Below are 17,702 nucleotides of genomic sequence, written 5' to 3'. Positions count from 1 at the left end.
TAACATTTTTGAGTACCTCTCCTTACAGATTTCTTTACATTTGTTTTCCCCAAGCCTCATAATGACCTGGTAAGTTAACTCATATTTAAGCAACTCAGGCCTAGAGAGGTTAATTGACTTCCAAACCACCCAGCTGGTGAGACATTTTACATGAGCATTTTCCTGTATGCAGCGTTATCAGACCTTCAAGAGGTAGGTTGCAGCATTAAAGAAACCACAGGAAAATATGTTTTAATGTATTCAATATTGAAGTTTCAAAAAAGGAACCATGTCAATCTAAATTGCAATGATGGATAAAGGTCTTTTGTATTAGGCTAGCTGATCATAACACTTGCCTCCACACCAGCAAGGCAGTAGTCCAAGAGCCGTTTTCTTTTAAGCATGCTTCATCAGGCAGTTTCCTGCAGGAAGGGTTATAGTGTACAAATCACAAAGCCCTCCTGCTGCTGCATAGATATCAGAGGTTTTCTGTTACAAGTTCCTTCACTAGGACACTAGGACTATTACTTCCTTTCACAATTCTATTTTGGACTTCTGTCTCATGTGTATTTACAGGTAGACAAAGGTTTTTTTTTTTTTTTCCAATAACCACTTTGCCATGACTGCAAAGGAGTCTTGTATATCCTGTAGTTTTTGAACATTCATAATCAGGGTGACTTTCACTTTCTATTCCCTATTGTCCAAGGGGGAAGTTGTGGGTAGAGGCTTTCAAAGATGAGCCAATGAAAATCAGTGCAGTCTTTTTAGATTGAGACTAAGCCAAATATTTTAGAAATCAAGGCTTACTATGAAAAAAAAAATCTATTACTACCGATACTTTATTTGTAGCAATTTTTCTTATGAAATTAAGTATCCAGCAGACCATTCTGATTTTCATGAATTTGTCGATGTTACCATTGAGTTTTACTTATAGTATGGAATGCAAGTAAATATAGTAAATACTGAATTCTATCTTACATGTGTAAAGTATATCCATAACTAACCTTTGAAACTGTATTCCCTGTTCTATAGTGCATCCTATAAGATGGCCTTCACTTAGGTCTTAGAATATGCTTGTCACTTACTTTTAAAAAGTAAGTGTATCCAAGACATGTATGGCCATCTGAGTGAGACTTTTTGTTCTTGTATATATTCTAAAGGTAAAGGCAGAAAATCTCTGATTTTGAGGGGGTTGAAATCAGTAGTCTTGCACAAGCAATGATCCAGAGGCCAGAATGAGCTGAAAGGAATTGGCATGGCAGTCCCCACCAGTATGTTTACTGATTTGGAACACTGACTGGCTATTATGGTATTAAGGAAGGTTAAATCTCCCTTTCTGTGACTGTGACTGACAATTTCCCACTTGCCAAAATTCTCTGAATCCCAGATTTCTGTTATTTAAACAATTTAAGTTTGGGAAGAAACATTATTTGCACAGTTCTGCTGCTATCACTAAAGTCCACTGGCTGTAAGAATACTGTGCACTGATGAATAATGATTTGATTCATTAAATGAAGTTGTATGTGATAACCTGTCTAATAAGGAAATTTATTTTTTTGTGTGTGGATAGAAAAGGTTTAAGTTAATATGAAGGTGATAAATGGAGCCCTCATAGGATCTGAGGAAATCACATCAACTGTAACTGGCTTGATATTTTCCCGGGGAAAATGTGTTTTTGGTTGTTGTTTTTTTCTGATCCATGCCCCCCCTTTTTTGTCTTCAGGGTTGTTACTGGGGCTCAGTGCCAGCACTACAAATCCTCTGCTCTTGGCATCTATTTTTTCCCATTTTATTGGATAAGACAGAGAGAAATTGAGAGAGTAGAGGGTGAGGGGCCAGGTGGTGGTGCATCTGCTTAAGTGTACATAATTCAGTGTATAAGGGCCCAGGTTCAAGCCCATGGTCTCCAACTGCAGGAGGAAAGATTCATAAATGGTGAAGCAGAACTGCAGGTGCCTCTCTATCTCTCATTCTACCTCCCCTATCCCCTCTCAATCTGTCTGTCTCCACCTGCAGGAGGAAAGATTCATAAATGGTGAAGCAGAGCTGCAGGTGCCTCTCTATCTCTCATTCTACCTCCCCTATCCCCTCTCAATCTGTCTGTCTCTATCTAATAATAAATAACATTCTAAAAAATGAGTATATTAAAAGAGAGATGAGAAGAAGATAGAGACACCAGCAGATTTGCCTGCTTGTGAAGCCTCCCCCCACCTGCAGATGGGGAGGGTTCAAGCTCAGATCTTTGCACAGGTCCTTGTACTTTGTACTACATGCACTTAACCAACTGATCCCTGGGGCTGTTATTTACTTATTAATTAATGAATTTTAATTACTTTATTGGGGAATTAATGTTTAACATTCGACAGTAAATACAATAGTTTGTACATGCATAACATTTCTAAAGCTTTCCATATAAGGATACAACCCCCACTAGGTCCTCTGAAGGAGTGTATTCTCCCTCCCCACCCACTTCAGTCTTTTACTTTGGCGCAATACGCCAATTCCAGTTGAAGTTCTACTTGTATTTTCTCTTCTGATCTTGTTTTTCAACTTCTGCCTGAGAGTGAGATCATCCCATATTCATCCTACTGTTTCTGACTTATTTCACTTATCATAAATTTTTCAAGGTCCATTCAAGATCAGCTGAAAATGGTGAAGTCACCATTTTTTATAGCTGAGTAATATTCCATTGTGTATATATACCACAACTTGCTCAGCCACTTATCTGTTGTCAGACACCTGGGCTGCTTCCAGGTTTTGGCTACGACAAATTGTGCTGCTAAGAACATATGTGTACATATCTGTATATTTTTGGATATTTTTGGATGGGTGTGTTGGGTTCCTTAGGATATATCCCCAGGAGAGGAATTGCAGGATCATAGGGTAGGTCCATTTCTAGCCTTCTGAGTGTTCTCCAGACTGTTATCCACAGGGTTGGACCAATTGACATTCCCACCAGCAGTGCAGGAGGGTTTCTTTGACCCCACAACTTCTCTAGCATTTGCTGCTGCTACCTTTTCTGATGTATGACATTCTCACAGGAGTGAAGTAGCATCTCATTGTTGTCTTTATTTGCATTTCTCTGATAATCAAAGACTTGGATAATTTTTTCATGTGTTTCTTGACCTTTTGGATCTCTTCTGTGAATATTCTGTCCATGTCCTCCCCCATTTTTGGATGGGGCAGTTTGTTTTCTTGTTGTTAAGATTTGCAAGCTCTTTATATATTCTGGTTGCTAGCCTCTTGTCTGATGAATGGCATGTAAAGATCTTCTCCCATTCTGTGAGGGGTCTCTTAGTTTGGGTAGTGGTTTCTTTTGCTGTGCAGAAGCTTTTTAATTTATGTAGTTCCATAGGTTGATGCTTGTCTTAGTCTTCTTTGTAATTGGATTCATTTCATTGAAGATGTCTTTAAAATTTATGCAGAAGAGTTCTGCTGATATTTTCTTCTAAGTATCTGATAGTTTCTGGTCTAACATCCAAGTCCTTGATCCACTTGGAATTTACATTTGTGTTTGGTGAAATATAGTGGTTTAGTTTCATTTATTACTACTCTTTTGTTGATTGTTCAGTGTTAGTTGAATTCCACTGTGGTCTGAGAAGTTGCTTGGGATGATTTCAGTGCTCTTGAATTTGCTGATGCTGTCTTTCTGGCATATCATATGGTTGATCCTTGAGAGTGACCCATGTGGACTTGAGTAAAAAGTGTATTCCAGTTTCTTGGGATGAATGACTCTGAAAATGTCCAAGAGTTCTAGTTTATCTATCTCCTCATTTAGCTCTCCTGTATTTATTGATTTTCTCCCTGGATGATCTGTCAAGTTGAGAAAGTGGGGAGTTGAAGTCCCCTACTATGACTGTGTTGCTGTTAATATATTGCTGTAGCTCTTTCAATAAATGTTTGATGTATTTAGGTGGCTTCTCATTGGGTGCATAGGTGTTAATTGTTGAGTCCTCTTGATTGACTGATCCACTGAGTATTAGGTAGTGTCCATCCCTATCTTTTTAAATTTTATTTATTTTAAAGACTATCATGTCAGATATGAGAACAGCTGTTCTGCCTTTTTTTGTGGGCCATTGGCTTGTATGATAGTTTTCCATCCTTCACTTTGAGTCTGTGTTTGTCTTGTTGAGTTAGGTGGCTTTCCTGTAGACAGCATATTGTTGGGTTGTGTTTTCTGATCCATCTTCCTACTCTGTGTCTTTTAATAAGTGAATTCAGGCCATTGACATTTATTGATATCAAAGATTAAAGATATTTTAACGTCGTTATTGTAGAGTTTTAGAGTGTTCTGATATATGGCCATTTTATGGTGGATTGACTGTTTATTGGAGACTTTTCAGAACTTCTTTCAGGGCAGGCTTGGTGATGGTTGCTTCCTTCAACTGTTGCTTGTCGGAGGTTTTGATGCCTCTGGTTTTGATGACTCCATCTAGTCTGAATGACAGTCTAGAAATATACAGTATTCTTGGTTGAAAGCCTTTCTCACTGAGTACTTGATAGAGATCTTGCCATTCTCTTCTGGCCTGTAGTGTTTGTGTGAAGTCTGCTGCTAATCTTAAGGGTTTTCCTCTGTAAGTGACTCTTTGTTTTTCTCTTGAAGCCTTCAGGATCCTTTCTTTATCCTTATTCCTTTCCATTTTAATTATGATGTGTCTTGGTGTCTTTAAGTCTGGGTTAATTCTGTTTGGGACCCTCTGGGCTTCTGGAACCTTTATGTCTTTGATGTTGTCTAGCCTAGAGAAGTTCTCAGCTATTATGTCCTGAAGAATGCTTTCTTTCCCTCCCTGTGTTTCTTCCTCTGGTACGTCAGTAATGCCTATATTATTTCTTTTGAAGTCATCCCATATTTCTCTGTTGTTGTTTTCAGTATCTCTTAATCTCCTTTTCAGGTCTCTTACTTCTTTTTTAGTTGTCTCTAATTCGTCCTTGATCTTGGTAATTCTGTTTTAAGCCTCATTTATTCTGTTCTCTCTCCCCTCTACTGTTTTCTACAGTTCATATATTTTGTTATTCTTTTCTGATACTGTTTTAGCTTGTTAAGCTAGTCATGATCTTTATTTATTTATTTATTTATTTATTTAAGAAATTAGGCATTAACAAAACTGTAGGATAGGAGGGGCACAACTCCACTCAATTCCCACCACTCAGTCTCCATATCCCATCCCCTCCCCTGATACCTTTCCCATTCTCTATCCCTCTGGGAGTATGGACTCAGGGTCTTTGTGGTTGCAGAAGGTGGAAGGTCTGGCTTCTGTAATTGCTACCCTGCTGAACATGGGCGTTGAATGGTCGATCCATACTCCTAGTCTGCTTCTCTCTTTTCCTAGTAGGGTGGGTCCCTAGGGAAGCAGAGCTCCAGGACACATTGGTGGGGTCCTCAGTCCAGGGAAGTCTGGTCGTCATCCTGCTGGCATCCGGAACCTGGTGGCTGAAAAGAGAGTTAACATACAAAGCCAAACAGATTGTTCAACAATAATAGACCTAAACACTGGAATAGTGCAGATGAAGTGTTGTGGGGTACTCCCTGCAGACTCTTTTGTACTTCTGCTTTCAGGTATATATTTTTCCCTGGTTTATGGACACATGTGAACATATGCTGTATATCAGGGAACCTGGTCTATATCTAGGTTTGGGGACTTTATTGGGCAGTGGACCACCTGGAATGTAATCTTCTTCTTCTAGCGTTTGCCTGGAATGTAATTAGAGAATACTATGGAAGGTCTCACCTGAGTGATGAAGCTGAAGGGTTGTCATTCCACACCTGAAGTCTCTGGGCACAGTCTGAAGTGAAGCATGCTGAGGTGGCACTCCTTGCATTGATTAGTTTGTGATTGGTGGATGCATTATCATTTGATATGAAATGAGAGAAGCATGCAAGAAAGTGCACCCCACCCTGAGGTTCCAAGACTGGGGGAAATATAGGTTCTATAGTGGAAATGTGAGGTTCCTGCTATCTTAGGGTTCAAGAAGACAATGGATAGTTATTGTTATCATCACATTATTTGGTACTTGGGTTAACTTTGAAAAGTCCCTTTGTTAGGGTTTGCTGTATAATACCCAACATCTTGTATATAGCCGTGCTACCAGTTGCTTCTGTTTTCCCTGTTCTAGGCTTTTGAGAGAGTCAACATATCAAAGACTCAGCCTATGTATTAAAAAGACTCAGCCTGTGTTTTAAAAAGTTCTAGACACATGATCAATTTTTCCGCCCTCTCATATTAATTAAATAGTGGTTTATATGCTGACATGAGCTCTGACAACAACTATTGGAAAGCGTAGGATCCTGGGCTTCAGCAGGACGGTGAACAAGATATTCTAAGCCTGACACTAAGGAGGTGACTATAGTTCAATTTGGGTTAGAAAATAGAGCAAAAAGAAAGGAAATTTTTTTGTTATTTCTCCCCCCCCCCCATAACCAGACCCTGGGCATAGGGAGCTACTTCCAGCAGGCTCCCCACTGACTTTTTTTGTTTACCAAGATTCCTGGTTCACTAAGGGTGCCATTCCATTCCTGTTCCTTTCTGAATACCTTGGCTATTTTTTTTTTTTCTCTGAGTAAGGGACTTAGGCCCAATTGGAGTGACAAATATCTGACCAAGCAAAGCCTCATCCCACCTGGGAAAGACTGCATGGAAATGGAAGTTTTTTTTTTTTTTTTTTTCTTCAATCAGTTGTCTAAGCTCAATGTGCCTGAGATAACCAGGAGCTGTCCAAGCTGCAGACCCATTGCTAGGGCTTTTTACTCTGTTCTATTTTATTATTGCTATTATATATACACGTATTCCTTTGCTCCCCTCAGGTTGACCAAAATTAATGCTTAGTATACTTTCCATTGCTGGGTGATTGGATGTCTTATCCATTGAGAGAGGAACTTGTCTTATTCTTCATACCTCCTCTGTCCATTCTCCCTCTTCTCCCTCCTCCTAGCTAATTAAAAAAAAAAAAACTCTCCTTTCACTGCTCTTTTTTGTTTAATGTTTTTTTCTTTTCTTTTTTCTTTTCTCTCTTTTTCCCCCATCTTCCTTTCTTCCTTCCTCCTTCTTCTGCTTTCTGAATTCACTAATACACATTTGTGAATTATTTTAGGGAATAAATCTGACTCAGAGTAGACTCCCTTTGCGTGTCTCTGCTCTACTTCCCTTTCTCGTCTTGCTACCCTGAGAATTTACAGTGGACAGTAGATTTGCATAATTATCTATTCCTGCTATCCCTTTTTTCCTTTCTCTTTCTTTTTCATTTGGATTTGGTTGCTATTTTTTCTTGAACTGGAGACATTGTTGGGTAATATGGTATTGGTGAAACTGCTTCAATTCTTGCTTCAGTTACTATTGTAATTTCTCAGGGTGGTGATTGCATTTGTCATAAAGGTATTTAGTATAGATTGACTTATACTCAAAACACATCAACTGAGGAACAACTGAACATAAAAATAAGAAACATGTTAATAAAAAAGTGGGTAGATCAAGAGCAAATAAAACTGCTACTACAATGAATGAAGACAAGAGCCCTGAAAGCTACAAATCAGCCAGAAGTAACCATAGATAAGAAAAGTATGCAAGAAATAATAAACTTATTAATAACAGAAATGAAAACAACTTTGGAGGAAAGGGCTAGCATAATTAGGGAAACAATAGATGAGACCCTCAAGGAAAATACTAACTACCTTGAGACAATTAGATAATTGAAAGCTGAAATAGCTGAACTGAAGAAAGAAACTGAGGAAAGGGAAAGCAGACTAACAGAAGCAGAAAACAGAATTAGTTAGACAGAGGATGAGCTAGAGAAAACTAAGAAAGAGGTAAAACAGCTCAAAAAGAGATTGAGAGAGTGGGAGTCGGGCTGTAGCACAGCAGGTTAAGTGCAGGTGGTGCAAAGCACAAGGATCGGCATAAGGATCCCAGTTTGAGCCCTGCCTCCCCACCTGCAGGGGAGTCACTTCACAAGTGGTGAAGCAGGTCTGCAGGTGTCTATCTTTCTCTCCCCCCTCTGTTTTCCCCTCCTCTCTCCATTTCTCTCTGTCCTATCCAGAACTATGACAACAATAATAACTACAACAATAAAACAACAAGGGCAACAAAAGGGAATAAATAAATAAAATATTTAAAAAAGAGAGAGAGATTGAGAGACTCTGAAAACAACAACAGAGAACTATGGGATGATCTCAGAAGGAGTAACATTCATATAATTGGCCTGCCAGAGGAAAAGAGAGGAAGGGGAAGTAAATATTCTAGAGGAAATTATAGAAGAAAACTCTCCAGACCTGAACAACAGAAAGGACATTAATGTTCAAGAGGCCCACAGAGTCCTAAACAGAATGAACCCAGACTTGAAAACACCAAGACACATCATAGTTACAATGAAAAATAAGGATAAAGATGGATCCTAAAGGTTGCAAGAGAAAAACAAAATGTCACATACAGGGGAAAACCTGACTATCAGCAGACTTTTCCACTCAAACTCTAAAATCCAGAAGAGAATGGCAAGATATCTATCGAGCCCTGAATGAAAAAGGGTTTCAACCAAGGATAATATATCCTGCTAGACTTTCATTCAAACTAGATAGAGGGATCAAAACCTTCTTAGACAAACAACAGTTTAAGGAGGCAACCATCACCAAGCCTGCCCTGAAAGAGGTTCTAAAAGACCTCTTATAAACAAGAACATCATTATAATATTTGCAGTATATCAGAGCAAATAAAAATTGTTGAATAATGGCACTATAATACATTAAATTCCATAATATCAGTAAATGTTAATGGCTTAAACTCACCCATCAAAAGGCACAGAGTGGGTGGATGGATCAGATAACACAACCCAACCATATGCTGCTTGCAAGAATCTCACTTGACCCAACAAGATAAACACAGACTTAAAGTGAAAGGATGGAAAACTATCATACAAGGTAATGGACCACAAAAAAAGGCAGGAACAGCCATTCTCATCTCTGACACAATAGATTTTAAATTAAATAAAGTAATAAAAGATAGGTAAGGTCATTACATAATGATTAGAGGATCAATCAGCCAAGAAGACTTAACAATTATTAACATCTATGCACCCAATGAGGGACCATCTAAGTAAATCAAGCACCTACTCAAAGACTTCAAAAATACATCAATAATAATACAATAATAGTGAGGCACTTTAACACCCAAGTCTCACACATAGGTAGTGTTCTTAACTCAGCTATTTAAGCTTTCAGCTCTCTAATAACTTTGAGATAATTAGTGTTTTCTTCCAGAGTCTCATTTGTTGTTTCTCCATTTCTGATGACAATTCTTTCAAACTTTTTACTCACTCCTGTGATTATTTCCTTAACTAGTGTTTGGATATTGACCTTATTATTTTGTGCTTCAACCTTTGGGGGGCTTTTAGTGGACTCTTTTCCTGGTTCATTTCTCCAATATTTCTTCTTGTTGGTTTAACCATTCTATATATTATGTTATGAGGTCCCTCTCTCAGTACTTTTCAAATTACTGATCACTTTTCCTGGATTGACTTGTGTTTAAGTAAGGTAATTTAAGGGTTCATGGTTCTGGAAATTGATAGTTGTTTCAATATTATTTTAATCCCTGATTTGGAGCTCAGTGGTTTAAAATCCTCTTTTGTTCTTTTTCTTCCCTGTAGGCTTTGGGAGCCTGAGGGCTTTTAAACTATAAGTAGGCTTCTTAGCTTAATCCCTCACTCCTGAGGAAGAGATAAAGCCAGGTGGGGCAGAGATAACCCAGTGGTTATGCAGAGTCTTTTGAAGCCCCCACCACTAGGCCACAGAGGTATAGATCTTCTCCTGAGTTTCCTGGTTAGTTCTCTGTGCCCTGGTTTCCGTACAGAGCCTCCCTGCCGCTGCTCCAGCTTATGAGGGTAGTAGCAATGGAGACTTATAGTCGCATTTGGTGAGTCTCAGGAGAGTCCTCTCCTCCCTTCAGCCGTGTTTTTTTTGGTGAAATAGGTTGGAGGCGGTGTCTCAACTGGTAAACTGCTGGACTATTACCAGCCACTGAATCTCCCCCTCGGCTCCTCGCTCTTTATCAGCCACACATGTTTGCACTTATCAGTGGCTTGGTGGATTTCTGAAGTCGTTCTAGTAGTGTCTTTTTGTGGTCCCAGGTGGTCTCCTTTGGTATTCCTAGTGACCTGGGAGAGGAGAGGAGAGGAACACAGCTGCTGCTGCTATGCCATATCCTCGCTTCTAGAAGTCCCGGGTCTGTTCTTTAGATGTCAGCCAAGAGAGTCATTTTCTTTATTTCTGTAATCCAAATCAAAGCACAATATTGTAACCATTCAGAACATTGTAGAAGCAAATTGAACAATTGATTCTGCAACAAAGTTAAGCAATTACGAATTTTTTTGCTCTTTCTTTTTCTGACACAATAACCAATAATTTATTGTATTCTAGCAATTACCAGACTTTGGGTTAGGTCTGGGGATACTGAGATCAATATGTTATAATCCCTGAATTGAGTAGCATAGATTCATGGTGAACACCTGCACTCCACTAACATAAGGAATGTTATAGCTATCTAACAGAAGGGTAGTTATTATAGGTATGGAATGAGACTATGGGAACATAAACTGGGAAGTTCACCTTTTATTCTATGTAGTTGTTTGAGAATTCTCATTTGAACATACCTATATAGAATTTGAGCTTACAGATGGAGAAGAAGCAATTGTATCTTTTGCGGAATGTTTCTCACGAACAAGGAAAAGAGAAAGCAAAGCATATTATATAGGAAAAGTACACAATATCATGCACAAGGACCCAGGTTCAAGCCCCCAGACTCCACCTGCAGAGGGGAAGTTTTACGAGAAGTTAAGCAGTTCTGCAAGTATCTCTTTCTCTCCCTTTCTGTTACCACTCCCTTCTCTAAGTTTCTCTCTGTTCTTCAAATAAATAAATTTTAACAAAAAAAAAAAAGAAAGAAAAAAAAATGACTGATATACTTGGGGAGAGCTTCTCCATTCTAAGAAAATAATCTGTTTCTTTTCAGCCCACTTGGATGAAGAAGTCTCACTCTTAAATCTTCCCACTATGGTGGTTTTCTTTTGCAAGTGGGCGGTAGTGGTGGTGGTGGTGGTGGTGAACCATAGAACTTTGTGGTGGATGTGGTGTGGTATTATACCCTGCAATCCTATAAGTTAAAAACAATGCAACAAAACAAAAACAAACAAAAAAATAACCCCTGGTACTTAAAATTACATCAGGTATGAAAAAGGAGAATTTTTTTCTGTCTCTGGCAGTGAGAACACGTTTATAAAATATGAGATTGAAGGTAATTATCAGGGGAAAAAATAAACTGCCCATCCTCATTGATAGAGTCCCACTGGCCTCAATGTGTCTTTTCCAAGCAATGAAAACTTACCTTATATAAATTTTTATATAAATATTATTACTAAAAGGTAAAAAAACCAGAGGGCATAATCTTGATTTCTGATGACAACAAGAAAATGGAAGCTGATGTATCCTCTGAGGTACCCACCTGTTCATGCATGCACTCACAAATGACACACATTTGCATGGAGGATATTCTTGGAAGATTGTAGGATCAAATGACTGTATTTTATTTATGTAGCAATACTTGTGGTGATAACTGTGATTTAATGTGTCTCATTGGAAATGGGAATGTGATAAATGGAAATTAGTGACTCATCACAGAAATGCATATTAACCTTTCTTTACAACTATTCAGATAACAAGACTTTCATAATGTTGGAAGAATATGCCATGATTAGGTAGTTATTAGTAAGGTTGAATAGCAAAGATGATAGTTTAAATTTTCAAAAGATGTTTTATTATGATATTTTAAAAACCAAATTCATATGCCTATCAATGGTTCACTTTTCAATTGAGACTTAGAGCTATAAATGAAAAACACAATGATTATTAGTCATAAACCAACATGTCATGGATAGTTACTGTGCTGATGTTTGTGGAAATACAAGCTGCTGAAGTATTTGGAAATAGAAGTATCTTTTTCACTTTTAGTTTTCAGGACAAGTGGCAAACATTTGTGTCTAGTATCATCTTGTAACCTAGTAGAAGTTATTTATTAAAGGGCGTTGTATCAGTTGTACAGACATTAACACTGTAGATTACAAACTTTGTGTTTTGTTTTGTTTTATGGCCATCAGAGTTGTGACTAAGCTCTGTTCTTATATGAAGACTTCATTGCTCTGGTAGCCATACTTTTTTTTTTTTCTTTTGCTAGAGAGTGAGAGGTGCGGGGAGGGGGTTAAGAGAGAGAGAAGGAGAGATATTTGTAGCACAGTGGAGATACTGCTCCACTGTTAGTCAAGCTTCGCCCACCCCCTCAACCCCCAGCCAGCTCATGAGAACTAGGGGCTTGAACACCAGGTGGTCATGCAACATTTGCATTCCACTAGATCCACCACCACGCAGTCCCCGAAGAACATTTTTTTAAACTTACTTTTCTTATTTTTTTTTTATTGGGGGGGATTAATGGTTTACAGTTGACAATAAAATATAGTAGTTGGTACAAGTGTAACATCTCTCAGTTTTCTATCTAATACTTTGCCCCTCCCCTAGGTCCCCCTCCCAAAGCACATTAAAAACAAAACAAAACAAAACAACAAACAACAGTTAAAGATGTCTCTCATCGAGGTCACCTTTCCATTTTGTTTCACTTATATTCTGTTAAGGTTTCCTGTCCCTTGATTTTTGTTATTCTTTCTCTCTCTTGTTTTTTTTCCTTTTTTTTTTTTTAATTACTTTTATGAGAGAGAGATACAGAGAAAGACCAGAGCACAGCTCAGCTCTGACCTACAGTGGTACTGGGGATTGAACCTGGGACCTAAGAGCTTCAGGCATGAAAGTCCTTTTGCAGAACCATCATGCTGTCTCCCTAGCCCCTGAGCATTTCATCATATTTCTTTTTTTAAATTTTTTAAAAGCTTTTATTTATAAAAGGGAAACACTGACAAAAACCGTAGTATAAGAGGGGTACAACTCCACAGAATTCCCACTACCAGAAAACTCTGTATCCCATTCCCTCCCCTAATAGCTTTCCTATTCTTTCTTAATTTAAAATAAAAGCTGTCTCAGGAATGTAAAACAGATGATGAAAATCTCAAAGTCAACACATTAATTTTAGTTTGTAATTTCAAATTTTAACCTTGATTTTGCTTTATTAACTTTTGATTATAAAATTCTCAATTTTCTCACCTATAAAGAGGGGTTGAAAGTTATAAGTATTTAATGAAGATGTTTTGAAAATAATATGTGTAAAAATAACTTAATACTTATAGAGAATTATGAAAATGATGTTATTACTCTAATATATGGCCATGATATCTTTTTTATTTAAAAATCTTAGACTGTCTGTTTGTTGATATAGAAATCCAAAGTTCTCTGGTTTTAATTTATTGCATAACTTTTATAGAGATACTATTTCTGCATCAGTAAGTAATTTAAGATTCTCTAAGTAATGTTTATTAAATAAACACAAATAAGCACACCAGCATGATTTTTAGTGAGATTTATAAAAACATACATCTTACTGTTATTAAATCTTAATATATATCTAGTATGGAAGATGTGATGAGAGCTGGTCTGACAAGATTGACGACTCTACATAACTGTTTTTAAGTACTATAGGTATCCTCAATGATGCTATGTAGTACTTCAAAGGAGATATGTATTTATATCCTTCTTTATAAGTTTGGGCAAAAATAGTAATAACACTTTCAAAATACTGATGGAACAACAAGTCACAATAAATATGTTGGATTCCTAAGATAAAGAGATATACAATTCTCAGAGTTAGAGCATTCTATAAAAATAGTGCAATTACTATTTTAGTAAGAAACTCATTAAGTGTAGCTTTAAAAGCTGCTTCTTCCTCTTCTTTTCTTTTCTTTTTTTTTTTTGACTTTGACATTCCAGTAAACTAGGAAAATGCCCTTCCAATTGCCTTTCCTTTGCTGAACTATTAGTGAGAATATATTGAAATATAAAGCAGAAAGTCCCTTAAATTCCTTTTACTAAGTCCATCCTGTTATGTCAGTTTTAGTGGAAATAAGGATATAATTGCTTTTGTCTGGAACAAGATTCCAAAAGGCTTGAAGAAGAGATGGAAACTATAATGGGAGTTTTCTGTCACTCATATTTATGGCCTATTTGCCCCTTTTTTAAAGTTCATTTATACATATATATTGTCTAGTCCCATCCCTAGAACTCTTTGATAATAACTGTTAAAAATACTGGGGGGGGGCAGGCAGTAATATAGCAGGTTAAGCTCATATGGCATAGAGCTCACGGACTAGCATAAGAATCTGGGTTTGAGCCCCCAGCTCCCCACTTACAGGGGAGCTGTATTATTTTATTTTCATATTCACAGTTTTTCTGTTTCAAGTTAAAAAAAAATCTTGTTAAATTTATGATTTTTTTTTCCCTTCAGAGTTATTGCTGGGGCTCAATGCCTGTACTACGAATATGAATCCACTGCTCCTGGAAGCCTTTTTAAAATTTTTAAAATTTTTTATTTAAGAAATGAGACATTAACAAAACCATAGAATAAGAGGGGTACATTTCCACACAATTCCCACCACCCAATCTCCACATCCCACCCCCTCCCCTGATAGCCTTCCCATTCTCTATCTCTCTGGGAGTATGGATCCAGGGTCCTTGTGGGTTGCAGAGGGTGGAAGGTCTGGCTTCTGTAATTGCTTCCCAGCTGAACATGGGCGTTAACTGGTCAATCCATACTCCCAGTCTGCCTCTCTCTTTCCCTAGTAGGGTGGGGCCCTGGGGAAGCGGGGCTCCAGGACATATTGATGGGGTTGTCTGTCCAGGGAAGTCTGGTCAGCATCTCCCTGGCATCTGGAACCTGGTGGCTGAAAAGAGAGTTAACATACAAAGCCAAACAAATTGTTGAACAATCATGGACCTAAAGTCTGTAATAGTGCAGATGAAGTGTTGGGGGTATTCCCTGCATGCTCTTGTGTGCCTTTTTTCCCTTTTGTTGCTCTTGTTGTTGCCATTGCTGTTGTCAGATAGTACAGAGATAAATCGAGAGAGTAGGGGAAGAGATAGAGGGAGAGAAAGACAACTGTAGACCTGCTTCACCGCCCATGAAGTGAGCCCCCTGCAGGTGGGAACTCTGGAACTGGAACAGGGATCCTTACTCCAGTCCTTGTGCTTTGCCCTATGTGCACTTAACCCACTGCACTACCACCCAGCCCCCAAATTTGCTCTTTTATAAATGAAAACTTAAGATGTAGGAAGAATTCTGTGAGTACTTCAAAGACCCAGTCTTGGGATTTCAAGACCAGTTTGTTGTCTTTTCCTTTGTCATATCCCATATATATATTTTTTTACCTTCTAGGTTTCTTCTCTGCCAACCACTCACTGAACAACATTGCCTGTTGAAGAAAGGCTGTGAATCTGCACCTTAGCCCATCGGTCCTTTTCCTGATTCTCATGATGAGTTCGCCAGTACAGCCTGGTCAGTCTGTTCACTGTTTAAACCATTAATGATATTTTTATGAAGACAGTCGTTGCTTTAAGCCAACTATTCATATTCTGAAAGTTTTTTTTTTTCTTTACTCTGACAAAGACAGCATAATAATGTATGTTGTGCTCTATAGTTATTTCTTTGGGCAAATTATTTTACTGACATTGTGTTTTGAGCACAAGTCTTCTGCTTCCAATGTAACTTCTGGGTTGAATTTTACAAAGTTATAAATATTTATTTAATATGATATAGGCAGTTAATAGTCTTACTGACATATTATACTGTATACTTTTGAGTTGTTTCAAGGAGCTTTGAAAGTCAGTTTGTAGATTCATCCTCCTTTATCTCTTTGATACACAGGAAGAGTATTTTTCCTCCCCACCCTTCTGCTGCCACTCCTGTACCCTACATATAGACTTAGTTTTAATCTTAGAACCTTCTTCCTCCAGTATAATATGTGGGTCATGTAGTGTTGTAATCAGCACAGCCAACACCCATTCCTCCAGGACCAGGGTATCACTTTTGGCACAAACCGTCTTTGGGAGAGGGTTAGATATCATGTGATAATCATAAAATAATTTAAAATAATTTTCTACTTGGATCATTATAGGAATATTTATTTCTAGCCTTGATTTACTCAACTTCTGTGTGATTAAAACTTATTTAATATTATAGTAAGTGTTTATACAGGGAAATATTTTGCCAAGATTTTCACTTTATGAAGTATTACTCCCAGATTAACTGCTCTGGAATTCCATTGTCTCATTTTCCTTAACACACGACCACATTGCATATTGGGAAATTGCATATTGCATATGGGAAAGCTATTTTGCATATTGAATTTGTATCTGGAAATAATTGGACTTTATAGTTGTGATTATGGTTTGCAAATGATATAGTAAAGATATTCTAGATGCTATAATCACAGTCATGATTTATAACTGACATCGTTTTCTGAATAAACTGATGAAGAGCTAACTAGTCTCATATATCTGAGTCCTTATTCTCTAGTGGTTCTCAAATTTTAACATAGGTTAATATGTTAACATTATTAAATACCAGTCCCATTCCAATAGTTTTTTTTTATTTAGTAGTTCTGTGGTGTGCCCTAAGAATTGTAATTTTACAAGTTTCCCTAGTTGATATTACTGCTACCTGAGGAATTTACTTTTAAAACCAGTGGACTTCAAGATGCATATAGAGAAAGTGTGTGTGTGTGTGTGTGTGTGTGTGTGTGTGTGTATTTTATACTTAGGGTGATAACTTGCTGCAATAACAATTTTTAGAGTTCTTGTATGTGAATGCATTTAATAAATAAGTTGGATGATTTAAAAAAGAAACATAAACTAAGACCAAATGATTTGATTAATTCTTTTTTAAAATTAATTAATTAATTTTTATTTAAGAAAGGATTAATTAACAAAACCATAGGGTAGGAGGGGTACAATTCTACACAATTCCCACCACCCAATCTCCATATCCCACCCCCTCCCCTGATAGCTTTCCCATTCTCTATCCCTCTGGGAGCATGGACCCAGGGTCATTGTGGGTTGCAGAAGGTAGAAGGTCTGGCCTCTGTAATTGCTTCCCTGCTGAACATGGGCATTGACTGGTCGGTCCATACTCCCAGTCTGCCTCTCTCTTTCCCTAGTAGGGTGGGTCTCTGGAGAAGCGGAGCTCCAGGACACATTGGTGGGATCTTCAGTCTAGGGAAGCCTGGCTGGCATCCTGATGACATCTGGAACCTGGTGACTGAAAAGAGAGTTAACATGCGAAGCCAAACAAATTGTTGAGCAATCATGGACCCAAAGCTTGGAATAGTGGAGAGGAAGTGTTAGGGGTATACTCACTGCAAACTCTAGTGTACTTCTGCTTTCAGGTATATATTTTGCAGTAGTTTACGGATACGTGTGAACATATGCTCTCTCTCACAGAAACTGGTGTATATCTAGGTTATGGGACTTTGTTAGAAAGTGAACCACCTGAGATGGAATTAGAGTATACTGTGAAAGGAAAGGTCTCACCCGAGTAATGAAGCTGAAGGGTTGTCATTCCACACGTGAAGTCTCTGGACACAGTCTGAAGTGAAGCATGTTGAGGTGGCCATCGTTGCGTTGGTTAGGTTGTGATCGGCAGATGGAAAATTATTTGATATGGATTGGGAGAGCATATGGGAAAGTGGGCCCTATCCAAGGGTTCCAGAACTGGGGGAAGTAGAGGCTTTATAGTGGAGATGTGAGGTTCCTGCTA

General features: G+C 38.0%; 1 protein-coding gene across 8 annotated transcripts in view; it reads left to right on the top strand.

Annotated features, from left to right (window-relative positions):
• Positions 1–17,702, top strand: part of HDAC9 (histone deacetylase 9) — a 1,141,821-nt gene that overhangs the window by 100,757 nt on the left and 1,023,362 nt on the right. For all 8 annotated transcript variants that reach the window (XM_060196121.1, XM_060196126.1, XM_060196123.1 and 5 more), the window contains one exon: positions 15,324–15,443. In XM_060196121.1, the coding sequence (XP_060052104.1) occupies positions 15,419–15,443 (25 nt within the window). In that variant the 5' untranslated portion in view covers positions 15,324–15,418. The remainder of the gene's footprint in view (positions 1–15,323; positions 15,444–17,702) is intronic.

This window comes from Erinaceus europaeus, chromosome 8 (assembly GCF_950295315.1).
Source record: "Erinaceus europaeus chromosome 8, mEriEur2.1, whole genome shotgun sequence".
In the NCBI taxonomy this organism is placed as follows: domain Eukaryota; kingdom Metazoa; phylum Chordata; class Mammalia; order Eulipotyphla; family Erinaceidae; genus Erinaceus; species Erinaceus europaeus.
Note: the sequence above shows the minus strand (reverse complement) of the source record. Positions and strands in the feature narration are given on the sequence as shown.